This window comes from Pipistrellus hanaki (genome assembly GCF_964339955.1).
Source record: "Pipistrellus hanaki genome assembly, chromosome: 18".
Classification (NCBI taxonomy): Eukaryota; Metazoa; Chordata; class Mammalia; order Chiroptera; family Vespertilionidae; genus Pipistrellus; species Pipistrellus hanaki.
Window position 1 is genome coordinate 12,900,619 of NC_140520.1, and position 23,098 is coordinate 12,923,716.

The following is a 23,098-nucleotide window of genomic DNA, read 5'->3' on the forward strand; positions in this document are numbered from 1 at the left end:
TTCAGTGAGTGTATCCTTCGTTTGTGACTCATTCTTTTTTATTGTTTTCATGTCCTTTTTCATGCTGTTGCAGACCTGAATTCATTGAGCACCCTTATAACCAGTGTTTTGAACTCTGCACCGAGCAGATTGCTTGTCTCCGTTTTGTTTAGTGTTTTTCTGGGGTTTTGTTTGTTTCCTTTGGGACATGTTCTGGCCTCCGCATTCCGGCAGCCTCCTTGTGTTTGTCTGTGTGTGAGATGGAGCTGCTACGCCTCCCGGGCGGGGTGGAGTGGCTTTGTGTAGTAGGTGTCCTATAGGGTCCAGGGGTGCCCTCCTCCCCCACTGTGGACCGTGGACACCCTCCTGTTGAAATTGAGCCTTGACTGCTGTTGGCACAGCAAGGGGAGAAACTTATCCTCAGGCCAATCAGCGGCAGGAACTAGCCGTGACCACGGTGGAGGATCAGATGTAGGGGCTGACACCGCAGAGCAGGGCTTACCTCAGCAGGGCTCAGGGGCTTCGACCTGGTGTGAGGCTGTCCACCCGGTGCGATGGCTCCGGAGTCTTCCAGGAGGTACAGGCCAAGGTCAGCTGCCACCGGTGTTCTGCCTGGGGCCTCCTGGCACAGGTAGGAGCTGCAAACCGATCTGCAGATGACTGCTACTTGTGCTGGGCTTGGAGGGCCCAGGTGAGGCCAAGCTATGAACCAACGCCAACTGCCACTAGTGCTTGGCCTGGGGATACTCAGTAGAGATGTCAGTAAATGCTGCTTGTTTGAGAGATTTTAGGGAAATCTGAAGCATGAGCCCAGACAGGCTCTTTGTACAGAAAAGCCACTGGAAACGGCCTGGGTGGGACCGAGAGTTGGGTGAGGCGGGTTTCAGGGAATCACCAGGGTGGGGCGAACAGTGATAACAAGGTTGATGGAGATTCAGATATGGCACTGCCCATGACTGTGTGTGTGTGTGTGTGTGTGTGTGTGTGTGTGTGTGTGTCGGGGGGAGACTCAGCAAAGAAACAATGGATTCTGCCAACACTTCTATCTGGTGGAAAGCCACCCCTCCGGACCTCACCCTGATGTCAGACCATTCAGTTCCTCCCCGTAGGTCCCTGGTGCCTTTTGAGCTGCTGCCCTATCAGGGGAGCTCAGAGGGAGGAGTCTGGATACATCCACACCCAGGCCCTTTAGCAGGAACTGCCTGGGACTCCAGAAGCCCTCCATCTCCCTCAGTGGCAATCCCCCCAGCTGGGTTTTACAACCAGAGGTTTTGGGGGCGTCCCTTCCTCGCACGGGGACCCTGGGCGAGGGGACCTGGTGTGGAGTGAGACACCTGCGGTGTAAGCCCCTCCATGGTTGAGATATCCCTCCCAATTTTTATCCACCTGTGGGGGTGAGACCAGCTCATTCAGTGTCTCTGCCTCTCCTACCCGTCTCCATGTGGCATCTTCTGCATATTCTTAGTTGTAAAACTCCCGTTCAGCTAGATTCCAGGCCGTGCTGAGCGACGGCTGTGCTGTAGTTTAGCTGTCATTCTGCTGTGGTTGTGGGAGGGTGCAGGCACCGCCCTTACCCATGACGACGCCACCTTCACCAGAAGAAGCCTGTATTGATTTTCAAATGGTCCTTCCTGTTTATGCTTATATCACCGATTCGTTGAGATGACGAAAACGTTCAGAGATCAAGGAAGCACACACTTTCTCAGAAGGCTGCTGACCAACCAAACAATCTTCTGCCAGACCCCAACGCTGTGAGACGTCACGAACTCCAAAGCAGGAGGACACATGAGAACGACAGCTTTTCGGTGAGGTCCGCTCTTCACTTAATCCTTTCTGTCCAGCCTTTTTCTGTCCAAAAGGACTCTGGGCGTATTTGCTTTTCCGTTCCGCCTGATCCTTTTTTTATGTAAAAGCCGAGTGCATTTTCGTTGGCTTCGTTGGAGACGAGGCAATGCAGGCAAAAATTAGCACAGTGTCTGGAGAACTTCCATACGCCCGGACTCCTGATTCACCTTGGCTGAGGGTCAGACCCAAACGGAACACCCTACTCTAGGGAGTGGAGGCAGCCAGCAAGTTACGATTTCTTATTGGAGGGCTGCTTAGCAGGGAGGAAAGGGACAGGCCAGCGACCGAGTGTCAATGAAATGGATTCACGCCCAAAGACGCTTTGACTTCTCCATGAAGACCCACCACCTCCTACCCATGGTTACGGCGCAGTCCAGCCTGGTCCCCCGAGGGCGGGTGGGTGCGGCGCCCTCTTAGGTGCCAGAGGCCAGCCGGGGTCGGGCGGCGGAGCCTCAGTGCAGCTTGCTGTGCACGGGGTAGAGTAAGGTCATGTGCTCCGCGCCCTTGAAAGGCAGCTTCTCGTTGGAGTAGTGGTGCACCACCTCGGGGATGCTGTCGAAGACGGCGCTTGTCTGGTCCAGCGTGTACTTGTTGTCTTTGGTCTGGGCCACGATGATGTGGACGCAGCCTTGGCTCGTCCTGGAACGAGACAGAACCGAGGAGGAGACGTGAGCGAGGGCGCCAGGGGACCTCTCCTCGCTGGAAAGGACCCTGTCAGATCCGCAGGGGGACAGGTCCTCGTCCGCTCCCGGGATCGTCACAAACCAGCATGGCCCGCAATAAACGTGCGTCCCAGCCGAAACCGGTGTGGCTCAGCGGAGAGCGCTTCGGTCTGCGGGCTGAAAGGTCCCGGGTTCGATTCCGGTCAAGGGCATGTACCTGGGTTGCGGGCACATCCCCAGTGGAGGGTGTGCAGGAGGTGGCTGATATTTCTCTCTCATCGATGTTTCTAGCTCTCTGTCCCTCTCCCTTCCTCTCTGTTAAAAATAAATAAAATATATTATGATTTTTTTTTTTTTTTTACAGAGAGGAAGGGAGAAGGATAGTTAGGAACATCGATGAGAGAGAAATATCGATCAGCCACCTCCTGCACACCCTCCACTGGGGATGTGCCCAAAACCAATGTACATGCCCTTGACCGGAATCGAACCCGGGACCTCTCAGTCCGCAGGCCGACACTATCCACTGAGCCAAACCGGTCCCGGCCATTTTATTGATTTTTTACAGAGAGGAAAGGAGAGGGATAGAGAGTTAGAAACACCGATGAGAGAGAAACATCGATTTAGCTGCCTCTTGCACCCTCCCTACTGGGGATATGCCACAACCAAGGTACATGCCCTTGACTGGAATCGAACCTGGGACCCTTGAGTCCGCAGGCTGACGCTCTGTCCACTGAGCCAGACCGGTTACGGCTAAACTCATATTCTTCATCACGGCTGAAAGGACACATATAAGGTTTCCTCCTTCTTTCTTCCCCAAAGAATACATTAACAACAACAACAGCAATAATAGTAAAACTGTTCCCGCCCCCCCCCCCCCCCTGCTTACCCCCCTCAATCTGGAAAGACCGCCCTGGCTTAGGGAATGGCAGCTGGCATGGAGGCTCTGAGACCGAACCCGCGAGCACCAGTGTCAGGAACACAGCCGGCTATTCCTGGCATTGTGTATCTGGTGGCCTGTCCCGTTCTGAGCTGTGCTGCTCACACCCCCTCCGCCCCGGCCTCTTTCCCCTCCAGCCTGATTGTTTCAGCTGCAGGGGCTCAGCTTCCTGAGGAAGGAAACGCCGTTAGGGCGCCTGACAATGATCCTCCGATATAGCCCCGCTGGACTCGCGGGCGATGAGAGTTTCCATGATTCAAGCTCCACCGGCCCCTGGGCAAGACGGACGCTCCGTGTGCAGTCAGACAGGGAGGGACAGCGACTCAGCGTTTCCTCCTCCACCACAAGGAGCTGGTATCAGAGCGGCGCTTGGCATGGGAACAATCGAGGGATCTGATTTATTAAAACCCCCGAACGCTGGGGGACGGGTGAAAAATGACTGAGTTATCCTGTCAGACACGATTCTTTTTATCGGGCGTTATTTCTCTGGGGAGAGGACCCGCGTTCGATTGGGTAAGGCAAGGCACAGACTGACTCATGTACCGTGACGATGACACAGGATATATCGTGAGGCATTCACCCCCAACACCCTTCTGCATCCTAATGAGAGCATTTCAGACTCTGTCGCCCAAGCAAATGCATTTACTAGGTGGCAATGCATGCCCCCCTGTGGACTATCTTGAAATGATATCTTTTTTTTGTCTGGTCATCGAATCCACGACAGGAAAGACTGTCCACTGCCCCCCTCCCCCCCACCCCCCACCCCAGCGGGATAGCCCCGAGGCCGCCACACTCACTTCAGTGCAATGGAGTACCGACTGGTCCCGGACTCGCTGTTCCGAACCAGGTAGCCAGCTTCTCTGCAGGGCTGGAGCCGGCTCTCAGCCTCGGCCCGGGTGATGGCGCCGTGGTACCAGCTGGAAAACGGGGTGCGGGGGTGGGGGGGGAAGACATCACGAGCGTCAGAGCAGAAACCCAGGCCGGGCCTCGCTCCACGGAGCGTCAGGTGACACGCACGCCTCGTGGGAGCCCCACGGCCCGGACCGGACCCCACTACCCGCTTAGGGCGGACGAGCTGCCGCTCTGGGTGACCCTGGGCCCCAAACCCACCCATCCCCCCCGAGGGCGCTCCCGGGGCCGTGTCATCACTCCATCGCGGGGAACGGAATTTATTTATTATTTACTTATTTTTAAAATATATTTTATTGATTTTTTACAGAGAGGAAGGGAGGGGGATAGAAAGTCAGAAACATTGATGAGAGAGAATCATCCATCAGCTGTCTCCTGCACACCCGCTACTGGGGATGTGCCCGCAACCAAGGTACATGCCCTTGACCGGAATCGAACCCGGGACCTTTCAGTCCGCAGGCCGACGCTCTATCCACTGAGCCACACCGGTTTCGGCAGGGAATGACATTGAAAGCCAGGCTCTCGGTACAGGGGCCCTGGGCTTTGGGAGTGGGCTTTCCTCCGTCAGCCCTGCCCACACAGGCCCTCACGAGCCCCCATAGCCATGTGCCCCGGGCTGGGGGGAGCGCCCCCTGCTGCCGGCTCGGAGACTCACGGCTGCTTGTCCAGCGGCAGGCCCGGGTCCACGCGCTCGCCCTCGCCGTGGTCGGGGAGCGCCGGCTTCAGGATCTTCTGGGTCCAGCTCTTCTGCCGGTGGTGCTGCCTCGCGGGCTCCTCCCTGGGGGAAGGCCTCTCGGAGCCTTCGAACTGAACTGGAAGGAAGGCTCCGGTTAACATCGAGGCCCCGAGGCGGGCCGCCCGCCGGGAACGTGCAGAGAACAGACCTCCGTCTCGGCCTCCCCTTCGGCCTCCCCTTGGGCGAGCTCACGCACTCTGCGGACACCCCTCCCCGCCCCGCCGTGGTATCTGATCACTCCGGAGCACCCACCGATAGCTCCTTGCCCCGTACGGCACTCATCGGTGTGGGGCAGTTTTAGAATAGGAAAGAAGCCGAAACTGGTGTGGCTCAGTGGATAGAGCGTCGGCCTGCGGACTGAAAAGTCCCGGGTTCGATTCAGGTCAAGGGCATGTGCCTTGGTTGCCGGCATATTTCCGGTGGGGGGTGTGCAGGAGGCAGCTGATCCATGTTTTTCTCTCTCATCGATGTTTCTAACTCTCTATCCTCTCCCTCTCTGTAAAAAAAATCAATGAAAGTATATTTTTTGAAAAAGAATCTGAAAGAAAACCCACTTTAATATATTTCAGCATGTGACTTTAGGGAAAAAATGCTTCAGTGCTTGTATAGTTAGACGAAAAGACTACACCAAGTTACAGGTGACGACTCCTTGCAAGAGTCTGTATCCCTCTGTGAAATCAAGGGAACAGCTTTTACCGTGAAATAGTAAAACAGAAAGAAACGTCAACGGCGAAACAGGACGTGGCTGCTGACGGGCGCCTTCCCGATGCCGCGCCATGGAGCCCGGACGGAGGATGATGAGAGAAAACGGAAGGGAAATTCAAACGGACGTGAAGGTTGGCTAGCAATCAGATTACGTACCTTCTGTGTTCACCCTTCACACGAACTGCACGTTCCTTTTTAATTTGAACACCAGGGTATTTTCCCCAGTGATTTTTTTTGGGAGCGTGGAGAGGAGGAGGGAAGGAGAGGAGGCGGGGAGGAGAGAGATCTACACTGAATGGCTGCCTCCTGCACAGGCCCTAACCGGGACGGGGGATCGAACCTGCAACCCAGGTATGAGCCCTTGCCCGGAATCGAACCTGAAACTCTTCTGTGCCCAGGCTGGTACTCTAACCACCGGGCCACGCTGGCCAGGGCCACGAACTCCACTTTCCATCGCTAACGCGGCGTGGCTCTTGGAGGGAAAAGACATCCCTCACTTTACAAATCAAAGGCCAAAGAAATTACGTGGCCGGCCAAGTGGAAAAACTGTGTCCCGAGAGAAGCAGGAGGGCGAATTACCTTTAATACCTACTGACAGCCTCTCACCTTCCTTGTAAGTCATTTAAAAAATTCACCCGTAAAGAGCCGGCTCCTCCAGGAGGAAGAAGAGAGAAACAGCTGGCGGCACCCCAGCCTTCCCACCACCTCTGCCTGTAACGCAGGGGTCCTCAAACTTTTTAAAGTGGGGGCCAGATCACGGTCCCTCAGAGAGCTGGAGGGCCGGACTATATGAACTACTAATCCCTACTGTAACACCTCGGCTGCGCTCACTGCCCAAAAAACCTGGCGGGCAGGATCAGACTCCCCTGGGGGCTGCATGTGGCCCGCGGGCCGTAGTTTGAAGACCCCTGCGTAACGCATCGGACCGCACCGTCGGCCTGGGAACAGGGATTCTGACAGGTCTGAGGAGCGGTGCCAGGAAGAGCTACAAAAGCTGTTCCCCACGAGAAAGCCCCGGCGGCGATCAGACAAGGTTTCCCAATAGTCGCTCACGGCCTCTCCACGAGCTGTGCCCGGAAGGGAAAGGAGAAGGAAATGCCGGAAGGATAAAGAGGGTGCGATGGGAAGGGCTCTTCTTTGGTCCTGGTTTTCCACCGGGCCCGATTCTTTTTATTATTAGTAATATGTTTTATGGAGTTTGCACAGAGAGGAAGAGAGAGGGATAGAGAGTCAGAAACATCGATGAGAGAGAAATATCGATCAGCTGCCTCTTGCACACCCCCTTCTGGGGATGTGCCTGCAACCAAGGTACATGCCCTTGACCGGAATCGAACCCGGGACCCTTGAGTCTGCAGGCCGATGCTCCATCCACTGAGCCAAACTGTTTCGGTAAGGCCCAATTCTTTTCCTCTACCCAGCTCCTCAGAAAAGGAGACTTGCACTTGAGGAAGAATAAAACATGGCAATTGCCCAGTGGGCTAAGCTTTCCCAGCAGGACAGCGAAGAGCGAGGAACACGCCCCTCACCTGACAGCCCCCCCCCCGCCCCCGCCTGACAGCGCCCCCCTGACAGCGCCCCCCCTGACAGCCCCTCACCTGACAGCCCCTCACCTGACAGCCCCCCACCTGACAGCCCCTCACCTGACAGCCCCTCACCTGACAGCGCCCCCATCTGACAGCCCCTCACCTGACAGCCCCTCACCTGACAGCCCCCACCTGACAGCCCCTCACCTGACAGCGCCCCCCCTGACAGCCCACCTGACAGCGCCCCCATCTGACAGCCCCTCACCTGACAGCCCCCCACCTGACAGCCCCTCACCTGACAGCCCCTCACCTGACAGCGCCCCCATCTGACAGCCCCTCACCTGACAGCCCCCACCTGACAGCCCCTCACCTGACAGCGCCCCCCCTGACAGCCCACCTGACAGCGCCCCCATCTGACAGCCCCTCACCTGACAGCCCCTCACCTGACAGCGCCCGCACGATCTGCTCCTTCTTCCACTCCCAGGGCTGCTCGTACTCGGCCGCGGGCCTCTCGTCGTCCTGGGGCAGCCGGCCGTGGGCGTCGGGGGGCCGCGCCTTGCGCTCGGGGCCCCCCTCGGCTGCCGGCTCGTAGGGGGTGTCGTACAGCTGCGGCGGCTTCCCCAGCAGGTCCTTGGAGCTCCGCCTGCGGGCCAGCGCCTCGGGCTTGGCGCCCGGCTCCCCCGGCTCCCCGGCGTCGAGCAGCTGCAGGGCCTTCACCAGGGGGTCTTTGGATCCTCGGCGTCTGATTTCTGAAAAACACGCGGCGCACAGACACCCTGAGAGAGGCTGCCAGGAAGCCGGGATGAGCCAGCTGCCTTCCCCCGGCTGTCTGTGTGGCGGGGCAGGGACCAGCAGCCCGGCTCCTACGGCTGCAGGAAGGAGCCCGGGCCACATCACGGGACAAAGCCTCAAGAGCAGGGGTCACGTCTGAAGACAGGTGTGCGCCTGGGAGCCGCCTACAGAAGTGTTGGGAGAACAGAGGTGTCCTGGGGCCACTTGTCCCGCTGTTCCTGGTCCCGTGTTGGCTGTGAGGATGATTTACCTGCAGAGTTTTTACCTGTCAGGAGATCAAAGCATCTTAATAAAAACCAACGGAGTGTTAACTATATATTCAGAGCACCGGGCATTAGACATAGGTGGTTTCTTTTCTTTCTTTCCCTTTTTTAAAAAAATATTTTTAAATTGATTTTTTACAGAGTGAAGGATAGCGAGTTAGAAACATCGATGAGAGAGAAACATCGACCAGCTGCCTCCTGCACACCCCCCACCTGGGATGTGCCCACAACCCCAGTACATGCCCTTGACCAGAATCGAACCCAGGACCCTTCCGTCTGCAGGCCGACGCTCTATCCACTGAGCCAAACCAGGTTCGGCAACATAGGTGGTTTCCATAGAACGGGGGGAGCCAGGCCCATTCACAAATGACGCGTAACCGGCTAACCATGGCAGGATCAATGAAAGCAAAAGAGGTGTCCCGAGAAGAACAAGAACAACCACACAGCCCACACGTACGGGTCGTGTGCCACGCGTTAAGCGCTGATCCAAACACAAGGAGGTGTGTGAGATGGGCCCGTCCGCGCCCCCGTGTCCCAGGAGAGAAACCCGAAGCGCCGGGCGCTTAAGGAAACTGCCCAAGCCGTTCAGTGGCAGAGCCTGGCCTCCAAACAGGAAGCCGGCTCCAGAGCCACACTCGCCACCGCGGCCGGCACGTGGCCTGGCTCCAGGCAGGAGAGGGATGGAAGATGAGCTGACTCCGACAGAGGAGGTCACTTCCAGCGGAGGAAGCTGCACGAGGGCAGATACGGAGGCGGGGGCCACCCAGGGCTGGTTCCCAGAAAGGGGAGCTGAGAGATGAGTTCAGAGGACAGAGGCCAGGAGAGGGGAGAGGCGGCGGGAGGAGAAGACAGAGGAGGAAGCGGGCCCGGGCACCAGCGTGTAGAAAGACAAGGAGGCAAAGAGAAAGGATTCCACTTTTTTTTTTTTTTTTTTTTTTTAAACAAGCAATAGAAGCAGCAGCCCTGTAGGTTGCTTGGTGTAAAAAACACACACACAAAAATAAAAACAAAATAATAACAGTTACATTTCTGTTCTGTTGGGAGAGAATGCCATACAGTGTATAGGATGGAATAAGCCAGAACAGTATGGTCTGGACTTGGACAAAGAAGGCTGGGAAGCCCTGACCGGTGTGGCTCAGTGGATAGAGCGTCGGCTTGTGGACTCAGGGGTCCTGGGTTCGATTCCGGTCAAGGGCATGTACCTTGGTTGTAGGCACATCCCCAGTGGGGCTGTGCAGGAGGCAGCTGATGGATGTTTCCCTCTCATCGATGTTTCCAACTCTCCTTTCCTCTCTGTAAAAAAAACTCTATCTATCTATCTATCTATCTATCTATGACTTGAAAGGAGGAGTGATCAGGTAAGAAATGGACGCAAAAAACCTGATGCAAATCCACCCGCCGCCAGCTAACCAGCCGGCCGCCGAGGGAAAGCATCAGCAGTGTCTGACTGACCAGGGTCGAGCCCAGAGGCCTTGGCAGGTGGAGTCAGTGCCTAAGGTCTGGCCAACCAGAGCCGGGGACGTAGGCCAGCAGCAGCAGCATGTGGTTCTTCTCAATGCCCCTCCCCTCCTCTCTGTAAAAAAGAAAACCATTAAAATATAATTTAAAAAGCAATAATTGGATGGACGGTAGGAGAGACAGAGAGGAAGGAACTTTGGAACTTCTTCAAAAAGGCGGCATGTGGATCCGGAGCTCAGAGGGAGCCGTCATGCGTCCCCATCATGCGTCCAGGCGTTACTGGCCAATGGATCCCGTCCGTCCGTCCTGGGAGGATGGAAGCAGCCTCCGGAGGAGAGGCGGCGGGCTGGAAAGGGATCCACGGAGACCCGGGACTCCCTCCGGTCAGGTGAACGGAGGAGAGGAGCCGGCAGAGAGGACTGCGGAGGAGGGTCCGTGAGGAGGAGGAGGAGGATCACACCCCGCGAGGCCCCGGGCGCCCAGGAGAAGGGCGGGGGGGACGCTCTGTGGAGAGGCGGCATGGATTCACCCGCCAGGGAAGACTCTTCTCTTTCTGGTTCATTTCAGAGAAGAAGGGAGAGGGGGAGAGAGAGAGAAACACCGTCGACGGCAGAGAATCATCCATTGGCTGCCTCCGGCACAGCCCCCACGGGGGGTCAAGCCCGCAGCCTGGTCACGTGCCCTGACCGGAACCCGAGCCCAGGCCTCTGGCTCACAGGTCAGTGCACACGGAGCGACTTCTTTAACAGGGAGAGGAGACAGGTGAACCGCTCAAGGGAAACGTTATTACAATCAGGACTCTACACGAGAAAGGACAGAGCTTACTAAACCTGTTAACCGGGGAGTTCCCTTTTTAATGACGCAACCTGTAATGGGCGCGTACTCTTTCACTAGGACGTGTCAGTACGTCACGCCCGGAGGACGTAATCTCATATTATTTTTATTTATTTATACTTAATTAAAATAAATGATATATATTTTCATTTATTTATATATAAAGCACAAAGGAAAATACAAAATTACAAAAAAAAAAATAGAAAAGAATACCAACAACACAAAAAAATGGAAACATCGAATTAAAAAATTATAAATTTTACGAACAATTATAAAGATTACAAAAAATATATACCGTCCCTCTCAGGGCGCAACATCTATTTCCAGGACGTATCCATACGTCCTTACCCGTTCCCGATAGTGGTTACGTTTGACGTATTGATACGTCCGGCTCGGTTAACAGGTTCACAGGGTGAGGACATAACTCTGCTGGATGGGGGTCCCTGACTGAGTTCCCTGGAATCACCTGGGAGTTTGAACCGCCACTGAGGCCCGGGGCCTATGGGCAGAGGTCCTGGTCCAGTGGGTCTGGGGTCTGACCGGGGAGGGAGAGGTGCCGAAGCCTCCCCTCCCCGCCCCCCGGTGATGCTAACGGGAGGCGGGGCCTGAGAAGCACCCCCCCGCCCCTCCCGGGTCCCCGGTCCTTCGTTCTCCCGCTCTCCAGCGCGCTGGCCATGGCTAGCCCCGAAGAGGAGCGTCCCCCTGTACCTACACCCCCCCCCCAACAGGGGCGCTCGGACGGGCCCGCCCCCGGGCCAGGAGGGGGCCTGGGGTTGCCTGAGGTCTCCTGCCCCTCCCAGTCCAAGCCTCTTGACTTTTAATCCAACCTCGGTTTTTTTTTCCCCCTTCGCGGCTTATTCTAAACGGAGTTACGGAAAATAAGAAACAAAAACACCCTCTGCGCTTGGTTCAGTGAAGATAAGGCTGACGTTTCTTTTTCTTTTTCTTTTTCAGAGAAAACACAAAGGAATTCGTAGGATGGATTTAGAGTTTTTCAGTTTCTGGCGTGAACCTAAGCCTGCCCTCCGTTCAGTCTGGCACAGGCTGGGGTAACCTTTTCCCAAGGTGCGGGCCTCGGTCCTGCCCCGCCTGAGACAAACGGGAAAGCGTCGGTGCCAACCACGCAGCAGACGTCACGCTCCTGAGGAAACGTCAACACGTCTGTGTGCGAGCGGCCACGCACCGCGATTAGAATGTTTGCGTTTTCGCTTCGGAGATGAGGTCCCTGCACGTCTGTCTCAGGCGGTCGGTGAGCACGGGGCTCTGGGGAAAACACTGGAAAGCCTGCAACCCCGAGAGTTCCTTCCCGAGATGGTCCCGGGCCTGGGCAAGATCTGCAGAGTGGCACCCTCCTTTTAAACGGTGTTTCATTGGGGGGGGGGGGAGAGCCTGACCACCGGCCGCGGCCCCCTCCGGGGGAGGGGCCTCCCGCCCCGGCCAGCACCTGGCTGCCCCCGCCAGAGGCGCCATAGCAACAGGAACAATCGCGGGGCTGCACGCCGACCCTTCCTGCGGGGAGAATGGCCCCTGACGTGCAGAGCCGGCTCCGAGAGGAAACGGGCCTGAGAAGGAGGAAATGGCGAGAGGAAGCTACGCCCTGGCTTTGCCGATAGAGGCCATTGACATGGCAGACAACAGAGCGCGGCCGGCGGGCTGCAGATAAACACCCATCTGCGGCCGAAACCCGGGCCTGACCTGCAGCAAGGTGGCGGGAACAGACTGCGGGCTGCGGTCTTCCCGCCCCAGCTCGGGCAGCCCACGAGGAGGCCGCTGACAGTGAAAAGCCTAGCAGGAGACCAGGCCTTCCTTTTTATGCAATTCGCGGTAGCCGGGATGTGCCATGCCTCCCGTTGTCCTGAATCCTCTTTGAAAATGGGGTCCTCTGGCGTGTCCAAAGCGTGGCCATGCTCGGTGTGCACGCATGCCCTAGCATGCGATACCCAGGATCCCAGGGAAGCCTCGTCACGGAGTTAGGGGAGTGTTAACCCATCTCACAGGTGGGTAAACTGAGGCCGTGCAGCCGTCCACGGGGGAGCCGTCTGGCACGGACTCCAGAGCTTTCTCCATCCTTCCGTCCTTGAAGCCCCAACGGTCTCATGTCAAACGTGAGTTACAATTTCCAGAATGCCTTTCGCCCTAATTCATTTCATAACTTAGCCTGTGCCAGTCTGAGCTGAGAGCCTCCTCAAGAACCAGGAAAAGGCTTCCCTCCCGCACGAAATCATACCTGCCACCAGATGACGGGCCAACCAACAGAGCCACACTCCCACGTTTTCTGAACAAAAGCAGATGTAGTTCAGAAGCCCTGAAATCTAAGTTTAACAAGGCAAGTATAGACAAATTATATGAATTAAAAAAAATAGTCTTCTATGTATGCATTTTTAATTATGGCTAAATTTTTAAACGGAGACCTCAACAATGTGATTCTCCTTTATTTTTTAATTTATTTTATTTTTTTAAAAACATATTTTATTGATTTTCCACAGAGATTAAGGGAGAGGGACAGAGAGCTAGAAACGTCGATGAGAGAGAAACATCGACCAGCTGCCTCTTGCACACCCCACACTGGGGATGTGCCCACAACCAAGGTACATGCCCTTGACAGGAATCGAACCTGGGACCTTTCAGTCTGCAGACCGACGCTCCATCACTGAGCCAAACCAGTTTCGGCAATGCGGTTCTCCTTTAGATTTCACTATTTAAACAGTCCTACAAAACCATTTGGAGGCAAAAACATAATTTTTAAACAAAACCATTTGGAGGTAGAAATACACATTTTTTTAAACCACCTGCGACTGGAGGGTCCCAGGTTCAATTTCAGTCAAGGGCATGTACCTTGGTTGTGGGCACATCCTCAGTGTGGGGTGTGCAGGAGGCAGCTGATGGATGTTTCTCTCTCAGCGATGTTTCTAGCTCTCTCTCTCTCTCCCTTACTCTCTGTAAAAAAAATCAGTAAAATATATTTTTTAAAAAGACCCTTTTAATGCTTAAGTGGGTAAATTCGGTGGCTAAAACCCATAATGCTAAACTATATGGAGTATTTCAACTAATTATTTAGCTGCAATGATTCTGCTCGTTTAGCAGAACAACAAAGAAGTGTGTACTATGACTGCCTTGTATTTTCAGTCGTATCTTTTTATGAACAATCCCCTGAATCCATCTAAGCAAGAATTCACTCATAGATGGATACAGTGTTAGCCTTTAAAAGGTAAGAGCAAAGTCTTGGCAGGGATCCAGGGAGCCCGGGTCCGGGGACTTGGCCACAGGAAAAGTACTAACTGCCTCTTAATGTGTTTCTTCCTCTGCTCCCGAGGCAGATGATGACTGTGATTCTCCGCCTCCTGGCACTTACCACCCTTTTCAGTGACATGTTTTCCTCTGCACTGGCGTTAGGTCTGTCAGCCCGGGGCTGGGAGGGCCGCAAGGACAAGGGTCATGTGGGTCCTGTTCCCTGTGTGCCCAGACCGTGCGCGGGGCCTGGTCCACAGTGAAGAGACACTGGTTGGCTGTTACACATCAGGACAGGGTTCTCGACACCCAGGACACTGTTAAAATCAGACATGTTGTTTCCACTTCACAGTCATTAAAAGGGCGGGACAGGGACAGATCCAGAGGCAGAGAAGCATCGATTAGACTGACAAACCTCAGAGGGAAGTTAGGGGAGGGTGGGCGAAAGGAGATCAAACGAAGGACTTGTATGCATGCATATAAGCCTCCCTAATGGACATGAACAACAGGGGGGTGAGCACATGAGTGGGGGGGGGGGCTTGGAGTCAATGGAGGGATGAGGACACATATGTAATACCTTAATCAATAAGAAATTAAAAAAATATTTTTTTTAAAAGGGCGGGACAGAGGTTAGGCGCTCCACCGTTAAACCATTCATCAGTATAGTCTCCTTCTGCTCCTGAAATGTGGACACAAGCTAAAAAGAAGTCCCCAACGTTCCCCAAGGAATATGGGACATTTCTGAACTTGACCACAAATCTCACAAGGAACAAACTGAACAAAAAAGGCAAAAGGTTTTTTTTTTAGTTTTTTTTTTAAAACACACCAGGCAGCAATCTTTTATTCCAGCTTCCGATAAACTCACTTCCTGTTATTCTGCCCAGCTGCGTAACCTACTGGCAGAGTGAGAGGTATACTGGCCACATGGACTGAGAAGTGCTTTTGGGTATATATGCTTTAAACGAAGAAACTTTAAAATTCACCAATTTATTTATTTTAAAAAGCACAGAGAAGATGGAATAATTTTAAATTAATTAAAATTTTTAATAGATTTGCATTTAGTCTCCAGCTGACTGTATTAATTTCCCATTCCTAAATGGATTCTTTCACAAAAAATGACTTAACACAGGAGCCTGGCATGAACGAGGGCTTACATAGTAAATGCTGGCTGTCCTTATTGTTACATTTACTCATACTGGACAGCTTTGACTTTTCACTCTAACCTAAGGTGACCAGACGTCCCAATTTTTAACATTTTGTCCTGCCAAAAGCGGGATGTCTGGTCACCTTACTCTAACCCTCTCTCTGAGTCTGAATGGGAAGATGCCTCACTGAGGAATCGGGTTAAAAGTGCCTTTGCATGCACCATTTCATATTTTGGGGGCAACTGGTATAGGAAGCAGACGACCCATCTGGAGTGGGAAGACCGGAGTTCTAATTCCCGCTTTGTCTCTTACGAAGTCCTGGGAGCTTAGGCAAGTCAGAATCTCCTAGATCCTGTCACAAGGGGATGGCCCTGGAGTTTTGTGGGGATTCTAGGGAGAACTGAAGATATATTCATCTCTAAAAAGCACAACTGCCGAAACCAGTTTGGCTCAGTGGATAGAGCGTCGGTCTGCGGACTGAAAGGTCCCGGGTTCGATTCCGGTCAAGGGCATGTACCTTGGTTGCGGACACATCCCCAGTGGGGGGTGTGCAAGAGGCAGCTGGTCGATGTTTCTCTCTCATCGATGTTTCTGACTCTCTATCCCTCTCTCTTCCTTTCTGTAAAAATCAATAAAATATGTTTTAAAAAAAAAGAGAAAAAAAAAGAAGCACAACACTTTCCCTACAATCAGTGCGGCTCAACAAACAAACAGCGGAGGCAGCAGAGACAAATGACGCATTCCGGTTCAAGAGAGAGGAGTAAAACCCAAAAGACAAAGGAAGGTGAACAAAAAGGAAACATTTTTTTTTTTTAGATGAACTTTTTCCTCCATGTTACGTGAAAGTAAATCTTTTCCCCTATTTCTTTCAAGTCTCCGATTATTTTTCAAAACTCTGACTAACTTGGTTTTCACTTCCTTTCATTCACAGATTTCATGAGAGGTCAGCGTCCGGTGACCTTCAGGGTCACGGCCTGGCCGGGGTACACCCTCCCCGGCCCCGGCTTATCTCTGCGGGCAGAGCCAGGAAGCGGCAGTGCCTTCCGCTGGCAGCGCCTGCACTGGGGGCGCCTGGGGGGACCCCTCCAGGGGGCTGGGTGCGCCCCCCTCTGCTCAGCTCCTCCTCGGGGGCTCTGCTGGCAGAGCCCGAGGCGGACGGCTTTTCAATCTGCTTTTATTATTTATTTATTTAAATATATTTTATTGATTTTTCCACAGGGAGGAAAGTAGAGAGATAGAGAGCTAGAAACATCGATGAGAGAGAGAAACATCGACCAGCTGCCTCCTGCACACCCCACATCGGGGATGTGCCCGCAACCAAGGTACATGCCCTTGACCGGAATCGAACCCGGGACCTTTCAGTCCGCAGACCGACGCTCTACCGCTGAGCCAAACCGGTTTCGGCAATTTTTTATTTTTATTTTTTTAACAAAACAATCCAACATCATTTATTGTCATCTGCTAGTAACTTAAGGGTATTGTAAGCCAATATGAATAAATGGGTAAGACATATTCTCCCAACAAAGGACACCGTACAACACAAACTGTATTGCTTCTCAGCAACTCCTCACTTAGCACTCAAGTCATTTCTAGGTGGAGACACTTTGGAGCAGAGTATTATTTTCTCCTTTCAGCATGATCCGACCTAGTTGTTTTCCTTGACTTTATTTTAGAATGAATCTCTTCTGCATTATCTCATACGAGGTTCATATACTCATCAAAACCAATGATACAGCCGAAGCCTGTTTGGCTCAGTGGATAGAGCGTCAGCCTTCGGACTGAAGGGTCCTGGGTTCGATTCCGGTCAAGGGCATGCACCTTGGTTGCGGGCACATCCTCAGTAGGGGGTGTGCAGGAGGCAGCTTGGTCGATGTTTCTCTCTCTCATTGATGTTTCTAGCTCTCTATCCCTCTCCCTTTCTCTCTCTGTTAAAAAATCAATAAAAACAAACAAACAAACAAACAAAAAAAACAAACCCAATGATACAGCCTTCTATCCGCATATTCACTTGCTCATCAAGCCACACCTGAATCCAAGATCTGTTTTGCAAGTGTCTGAAGGTGAGGTGGACGGGCTGCACCATCACCTTCTGGCCACGGTTCGCCATGGTGGGAGCTAACAAAGACGACACCAAGCCCCACGCTCCCCCCGAGCCACTTCTGGAATAAAGAACCGCCTCAATCTGCTTTTAAACAGAAGAGCGTCTCACGTGTGACCCCTGATGCAGGCACGAAACGCACGGCCCTCACACAGGCTCCTCTGGGCCCGTCATCTCTCATTCCGGTTAAAGCACGCTGAAGGGCAATTAGGCGAGTAAGTAACTTACTCTAAAACCCACAAATAAAGCGAAAGCATAAGTCTGTCATTTTAAAGTTCTGTGTACGCCAATGTAAGAGATTTATGAATAAGAGGGGAAAGTGTGATGCCGAAAGCGACAGGGGGGCTGCTCAGCTCCTGAGTCTGCATCGCTCCGACTTGAGAAGTCACAGGCTGTCTCTGGTTTGAGGTGGTTTGCCTGGAACGGCATGGCTCATGCCTGGGACAAGGAGTCATTCCTTCGTTATTGAACGTTTTGCTCCAAGTGTCGTAGAGCCGGTGGAGAAACCAATCTCCTCTAACGCAGAGGACCCGTCACTTTGCATCCTTTGACAACTTAAAATCCTCTAAGTATGTACCAGTCCCTGGGTGCAGATTTAGGGCTCCCGTGACTGGTGTTCGATTTTGAAAGCTTGCAGTCTTAAAGCTGGAGACCGCGTTCTGAGCAGATCTGCAAACTCACTACGAACTCATTTTACACAGAACTAGAAAAACTTCGAAGACCCCCGTACATTCCAAAACGGAAGGATACCAACGATAGAGGAAGTTACCTGGATATTTGACTTGTGTGTGTGTTTGTTTTGGTTACTGTGGTTAAACCTCACCTGAGGGTATTTTTTCCATTGCTTTTTCTGAGAGGGTGGAAGGGAGGGAGGGGAAGGTGGATGTGAGAGAGCCCCATCGGGGGCAGGAGCAGCCACAGTCCAGGTATGGGCCTTGACTGGGAATCGAACCCTTGGGCGCATGGACCGACACTGACAACTGAGCCACACCGGCCAGGACTTGACTTTAATTTTGAGTCTAATTTCTGGTCCTTCCATTCAGCATGCCCTGGTTAAACTGCTTCTTTCCTCTTCCCTAAACACGGAGTGGTCACTACACCGCACTCTCAACGCGCGTGCGCGAGGTCTACCCCACGGCGCAGCTCCCGGTTACGCACCTGTTATCATCTGCTGTGCGTCGTAGGGCTCCATGTAGCCGTCGTTCTCGCCCACTCGCTCTGCATCCCGCTGGCCTTTGGTCCGTTTGGCATCGTACGGGTCAGCGTAGTCTTCTAAGATGATGACCTGCGGGAGGACCGGAGAGGAGAGCTGCTGAGGGTTATCATATGCCAGGGTGGCAGCGGCAGCGAAATGGCTACTGACAACCTGCTGATCTGAAAACACATCGAAATCCCTAGTTCTTGCCCTGACCAGTCTGGCTCAGTGGATAGAGCATCAGCCTGTGGACTGAAGGGTCCCGGGTTTGATTCCGGTCAAGGGCATGTATGTACCTTGGTTGAGGGCACATCCCCAGAAGGGGGTGTGCAGGAGGCAGCTGATCGATGTTTCTAACTCTCTATCCGTCCCTTCCTAACTGTAAAAAATCAGTAAGGTATATTAAAAAAAAAAAAATCTCTAGTTCTGCATAGTTTTTGCACTTGGTGGTGTTATTCACCGAGCTGCATAAACATCTGATTTTTCTGTAGTGTAATTGGCTGTCAGCAATTCATCTAAACTCCGCTGATCCCCGACTCTTTTCACCTCCTTTTCTTTCCCTAAGCAATAGAGCATTTGCCGGGTCCCAGGGTGGCTGAAATGGGTGGTGGGGAGTGCCGTCTATAGCTTTAAAGCATAAAAAAATGCTGGTCTACCACCTTCCCCATGATTTGGTCTTTTTTTTTTTTTAATATATTTTATTGATTTTTTTACAGAGAGGAAGAGAGAGGGATAGAGAGTCGGAAACATCGATGAGAGAGAATCATCAATCAGCTGCCTCTTGCACACCCCCTACTGGGGATATGCCCGCAACCAAGGAACATGCCCTTGACCGGAATCGAACCTGGGACCCTTCAGTCCGCAGGCTGATGCTCTATCCACTGAGCCAAACCGGTTTCGGCATGATTTGGTCTTTTTAATGCCAGCAAATCATGGTAAGCCTGTCAATCGCCAGGCACTGCTGAGTGACCGCTAGCACTGGCGAGGGGATCAAAATAAGACCAAGACCTGCTTCTTGTCTTTCAAGGAATTTGTAACAGCTCTAAAGGGGTCAGGCTTTGTCATGAGAAATAGGCCAGAACTGGACACCATTGTGGGAGTTCCAGGCTCAATAACGCATAGGCAGACTTGTTCTCAGAGGCTACAATCAGACAGGGTTTGATCAGTATTTGTGTCAGAAAGCACCTCTCCTCCTAAAAACACCAAGGGGCCTGCAAAGGTGGGGTGTGTGTGGTGTGTGTGTGTGTGTATATGTGTGTGTGTGTGTTTGTGTGTGTGGGTGTGTGTGTATTTGTGTGTGTATGTGTGTGTGGTGCGTGTGTGTGGGGTGTGTGTGTGTGTGTGTTTGTGTATGTGTGTGTGGTGTGTGTGTGTGGGGTGTGTGTGTGTGTGTTTGTGTATGTGTGTGTGGTGTGTGTGTGTATGTGTGTGTGTGTGTGTGTGTGCGCGCGCGCACCATAGTTCTATCCTGCAGCAGCTGTGTGACAACGTGGGAGGTCGTGAGAAGCCCCTTCCCTGGGAAGAAGCCTGCCCCACCATCTTTTTAAAAATATATATATTATTGATATTTTAGAGAGGAAAGGAGAGGGATAGAGAGCTAGAAAACATCAATGAGAGAGAAATGTCCATCAGTTGCCTCCTGCACACCCCCTACTGGGGATGTGCCCACAACCGAGGTACATGCCCTTGACCGGAATCGAACCTGGGACCCTTCAGTCCACAGGCCGACATTCTATCCACTAAGCCAAACCGGTTTCAGCTGCTCCACCATCTTTGATTCCATCCTCCAAAGAGCTCACGGAGCAGGAGAAGGGAGACACCCAGGCAGGAGGGAGGAAGGGAGGCCGCCTGCATGACAGCCCTCCACTCGGGAGGTGACGGCTACGACACGCAGGCATCTAGAAGCGATGCCCACGAAAATGCCCAGGCAACCACTGCTGGGGACCCTGACCAACCACCCCCTCCCTGACTGTTCTTCTGACTGCCCACCCTGTCAACTACCTGCCCGAAGCTCAGCAAGGAACAGGAAGGGAGATGGGCAGCCCTGGGCTGCAAGGTGCCTACATCTAGGTCCAGTGGTTCGCAAACTCATTTGTCCACAGAGCCCAATATCAACAGGACAACGATCAGAATTTCTTTGGAGAGCCACATTTTTTAAACTTACACTTCTTCTTCTTCTTCTTCTTTTTTTTAAAAAAAATATATTTTATTGATTTTTCACAGAGAGGAAGAGAGAGGGATCGAGAGTTAGAAACATCGATAAGAGAAAATCATCGATCAGCTGCCTCTTGCACACCCCCCACTGGGGATGCGCCCGCAACCAAGGCACATGCCCTCAACCGGAATCGAATCCAGGACCTTTCAGTCCGCAGGCCGACGCTCTATCCACTGAGCCAAACTGGTCCCGGCTAAACTTACACTTCTTCTAACACCACTTCTTCAAAACAGACTTGCCCAGGCCGTGGTATTTTGTGGGAGAGCCACACTCAAGGGGCCAAAGAGCCGCATGTGGCTCGTGAGACGCAGTTTGCTGACCACCGATCTGGTCAGTCAGGCAGACCACTCCCATTCGGACCAGCTGGGGCCTGGGCAGTCCCCAGGGCCTGGCACGAGGTGGGCAAGCTGCAGGCATTTGTGGGAAGAGCGAATGGAGGGAGGGATGGAAGGACCCACGGCAGATAGACCTGCGTGGTCTGTGCCTCCGGCTCCTGACTCCATTCGGGTGGGCAGCATGTTGGAAGCCGGGCCCGAGAAAACTTAAGTTCCCACAGCAGAAAGCCATCACCCGGCCGGAGAGCAAAAGCCCCGTGCGACCTCGCCTCCCTCCCCTTTCCACACTGAAGCGCGAATTTAAAGCAGACACGCGCCCAGCTCATCTCTGTGAGAACGGAGCGAGTCTACGTGTGCAAAGCGCGGAGAGCAGCTCTGGGCGCCGGGAGCAGCTCTCCCCTCTGCCATTTCCTCCAGAGCGTTCCTTTGTTCGCTCTCCGTGCCCCTGCAGAGCCCGGTGCCCGGTGCCCCCTTTGGCTGCTGCAGCGCCTGTGGCCATGGGCAGAACAAAGGGGCTTGGGGAGCTGCTAAGCTTGAGAAACCCCTTCCGAGGTGGGGCTCCCAAACTGGGGATGGTGGGGTGGGCTGGCCGACCCCACCTCTCTGGAGCTTGGAAAACCACACTTACAAGTGTGAAGGCCACCATTCCTTATGCTCAAGAAGCAAAGTCATACACACGTCTAGCTTTGCAACCCTCCCTGGACTTCAAACTTAAAATAAGCCACCACCGATTAGGGGCCACAACAGAACAAAGCAGGAACGTTTCCTCCAATGGTCACTCATCCACACGGCCAATAAAGTTAATGCACGGTCCATTTCTGCAGAGTTCCCACCCCTAGCATGAGGATTTTGCAAGATGAAAAAAACTTACGTGTTTTTTTATTTTCTAAATATATTTTACTGATTTTTTTACAATGAGGAAGAGATAGGGACAGAGAGGTAGAAATATCGATGAGAGAGAAACATCGATCAGCTGCCTCCTGCACACCCCCCTTGACCGGAATCGAACCTTGGACCTTTCAGGACCTTTCAGTCCCCAGACCGACGCTCTACCACTGAGCCAAACCGGTTTCAAGAAAACTAACGGTTCTGAATGGTCCCCTAGAAGTCACCCATGTTAGCGGGGGAAACACATCCCTCCCTTCCCTGGAGCACAGGGACCTCTGTCTAGGGGTTCGCAGGCTCGCTCTCCTCCCCCACCCACGGTTTCGTCTCCGCAGGGTGGTCCCGGGGGACAGGTGGTCCCGGGGGACAGGTGGTCCCGGGGAGACGGGGTTCCTACCGTGTCCTGCTGCTTCATCTTGCCCTTGTCCAGCTCGGGGCCCAGGGAGGACGGGGACGAGGACGCGGAGGAAGAGCTGGAGCTGCTGCTGCTGCTGCTGCTGGAGCTGCCGCCGGGGTAGCCGGCCTTCCCGTTCTTGTCCTGCGCGTCCACCTTGATGAGCCGGTTGATGTAGGTGCTGCAGCCCGCGCTCCGGGCCGCGCCCCGCGGCGGCTCCTCGTCGGGGGCGGCGGAGCGGGAGTTCTTGCGGCCGCGGCCCGCGGCGGCCTGGAGCAGCCCCTGCAGGCTCTCCCGGGACAGCCGGCTGTCCTTGGGCGGCGCGGGGCCGGCCCCCGAGTTCTTGCGGCCCTTGCCCGCGGGGGGCCCCGCGCCGCCGCCCGCCTCGGGGTTCTTGCGCGGCTTCCCGCCGCCGCCGCCGGCGCCGCCGCCGGGCCGGGCGCGCTCCGACACGGTCCTGAGGTTCAGCGGGAACTCTTTGAACCACTTGGCCGCCATGGCGGGGGCCTGGCCGGCGCGGCCCGCGAGCGTCGTGGCCGCGGAGCAGGGGAGCGAGGGGGCCCGGCGCAGACACGGGGGGGCGCCAGGGGCCGGGGCCGCCGCATCCCCCGGGCGGAGGCGCTGGAGCCGCGGCGGCGAGGCCCTTGCGACGGCGGCTCCGTGTGCGCCCACGCCCGGCGGGGGCCCCTCTCTCCTCCCCCCGGCCCGGGGCGCCGAGCGGGCGGGCGCGGCCGCGGCTCCGGACACGGCCGGCGACAGGCACGGCGCGCGGGGCTCCGCCCGGGCTGGTCCTCAGCGCGGCCCGGCCCGGGCTCCGCGGCGCTGTCCGGGGGCGGCGGTCCGGGGCTCCCCCTGCGCTTCCCTCCGGAGGGAGCGGCCCAGCCCGCGCTCCGGGGACAGAGGGCACCGAGCGGAGGCGGCGGGAGCGTCCGGCGCCGCGACGGGCGAGGGACCGACGGT

The 23,098-nt window shown here is 54.4% G+C and overlaps 2 protein-coding genes across 3 annotated transcripts in view; one reads left to right on the top strand and one right to left on the bottom strand.

Moving 5' to 3' along the window:
- Positions 1-30: 30 nt before the first annotated feature.
- SHE (Src homology 2 domain containing E) lies at positions 31-22,930 on the bottom strand. 2 transcript variants are annotated; one of them, XR_014793415.1, is made up of 6 exons: positions 22,142-22,740; positions 18,273-18,399; positions 7,740-8,045; positions 4,988-5,139; positions 4,221-4,340; positions 31-2,463 (listed from the first exon to the last, which is right to left on the bottom strand). XR_014793415.1 is itself a non-coding variant. In XM_084866867.1 (6 exons), exons 1-6 carry the CDS (start codon positions 22,634-22,636, stop codon positions 2,277-2,279), a joined length of 1,392 nt encoding a protein of 463 aa, XP_084722993.1. In that variant the 5' UTR covers positions 22,637-22,930; the 3' UTR covers positions 31-2,276. The 2 variants fall into 2 exon arrangements, 1 of the variants encoding a protein (XP_084722993.1); XM_084866867.1 differs by having other exon boundaries at positions 4,988-5,144; positions 22,142-22,930.
- TDRD10 (tudor domain containing 10) overlaps positions 22,635-23,098 on the top strand; it is a gene marked incomplete at its 5' end in the record, with an annotated part of 28,790 nt that continues 28,326 nt past the window's right edge. Inside the window, one exon of the mRNA XM_084866520.1 lies at positions 22,635-22,897. Coding sequence (XP_084722646.1) covers positions 22,635-22,897 — 263 coding nt within the window. The remainder of the gene's footprint in view (positions 22,898-23,098) is intronic.

Excerpts from the sequence above, each read along its gene's own strand:
- SHE (XM_084866867.1), bottom strand. The coding sequence starts at position 22,636 with ATGGCGGCCAAGTGGTTCAAAGAGTTCCCGCTGAACCTCAGGACCGTG. Across the intron at positions 18,400-22,141 it reads AGATGAAGCAGCAGGACACG|GTCATCATCTTAGAAGACTA; the intron begins GTAGGAACCCCG and ends GTCCTCCCGCAG. Across the intron at positions 8,046-18,272 it reads CGCACAGCAGATGATAACAG|AAATCAGACGCCGAGGATCC; the intron begins GTGCGTAACCGG and ends CGTGTTTTTCAG.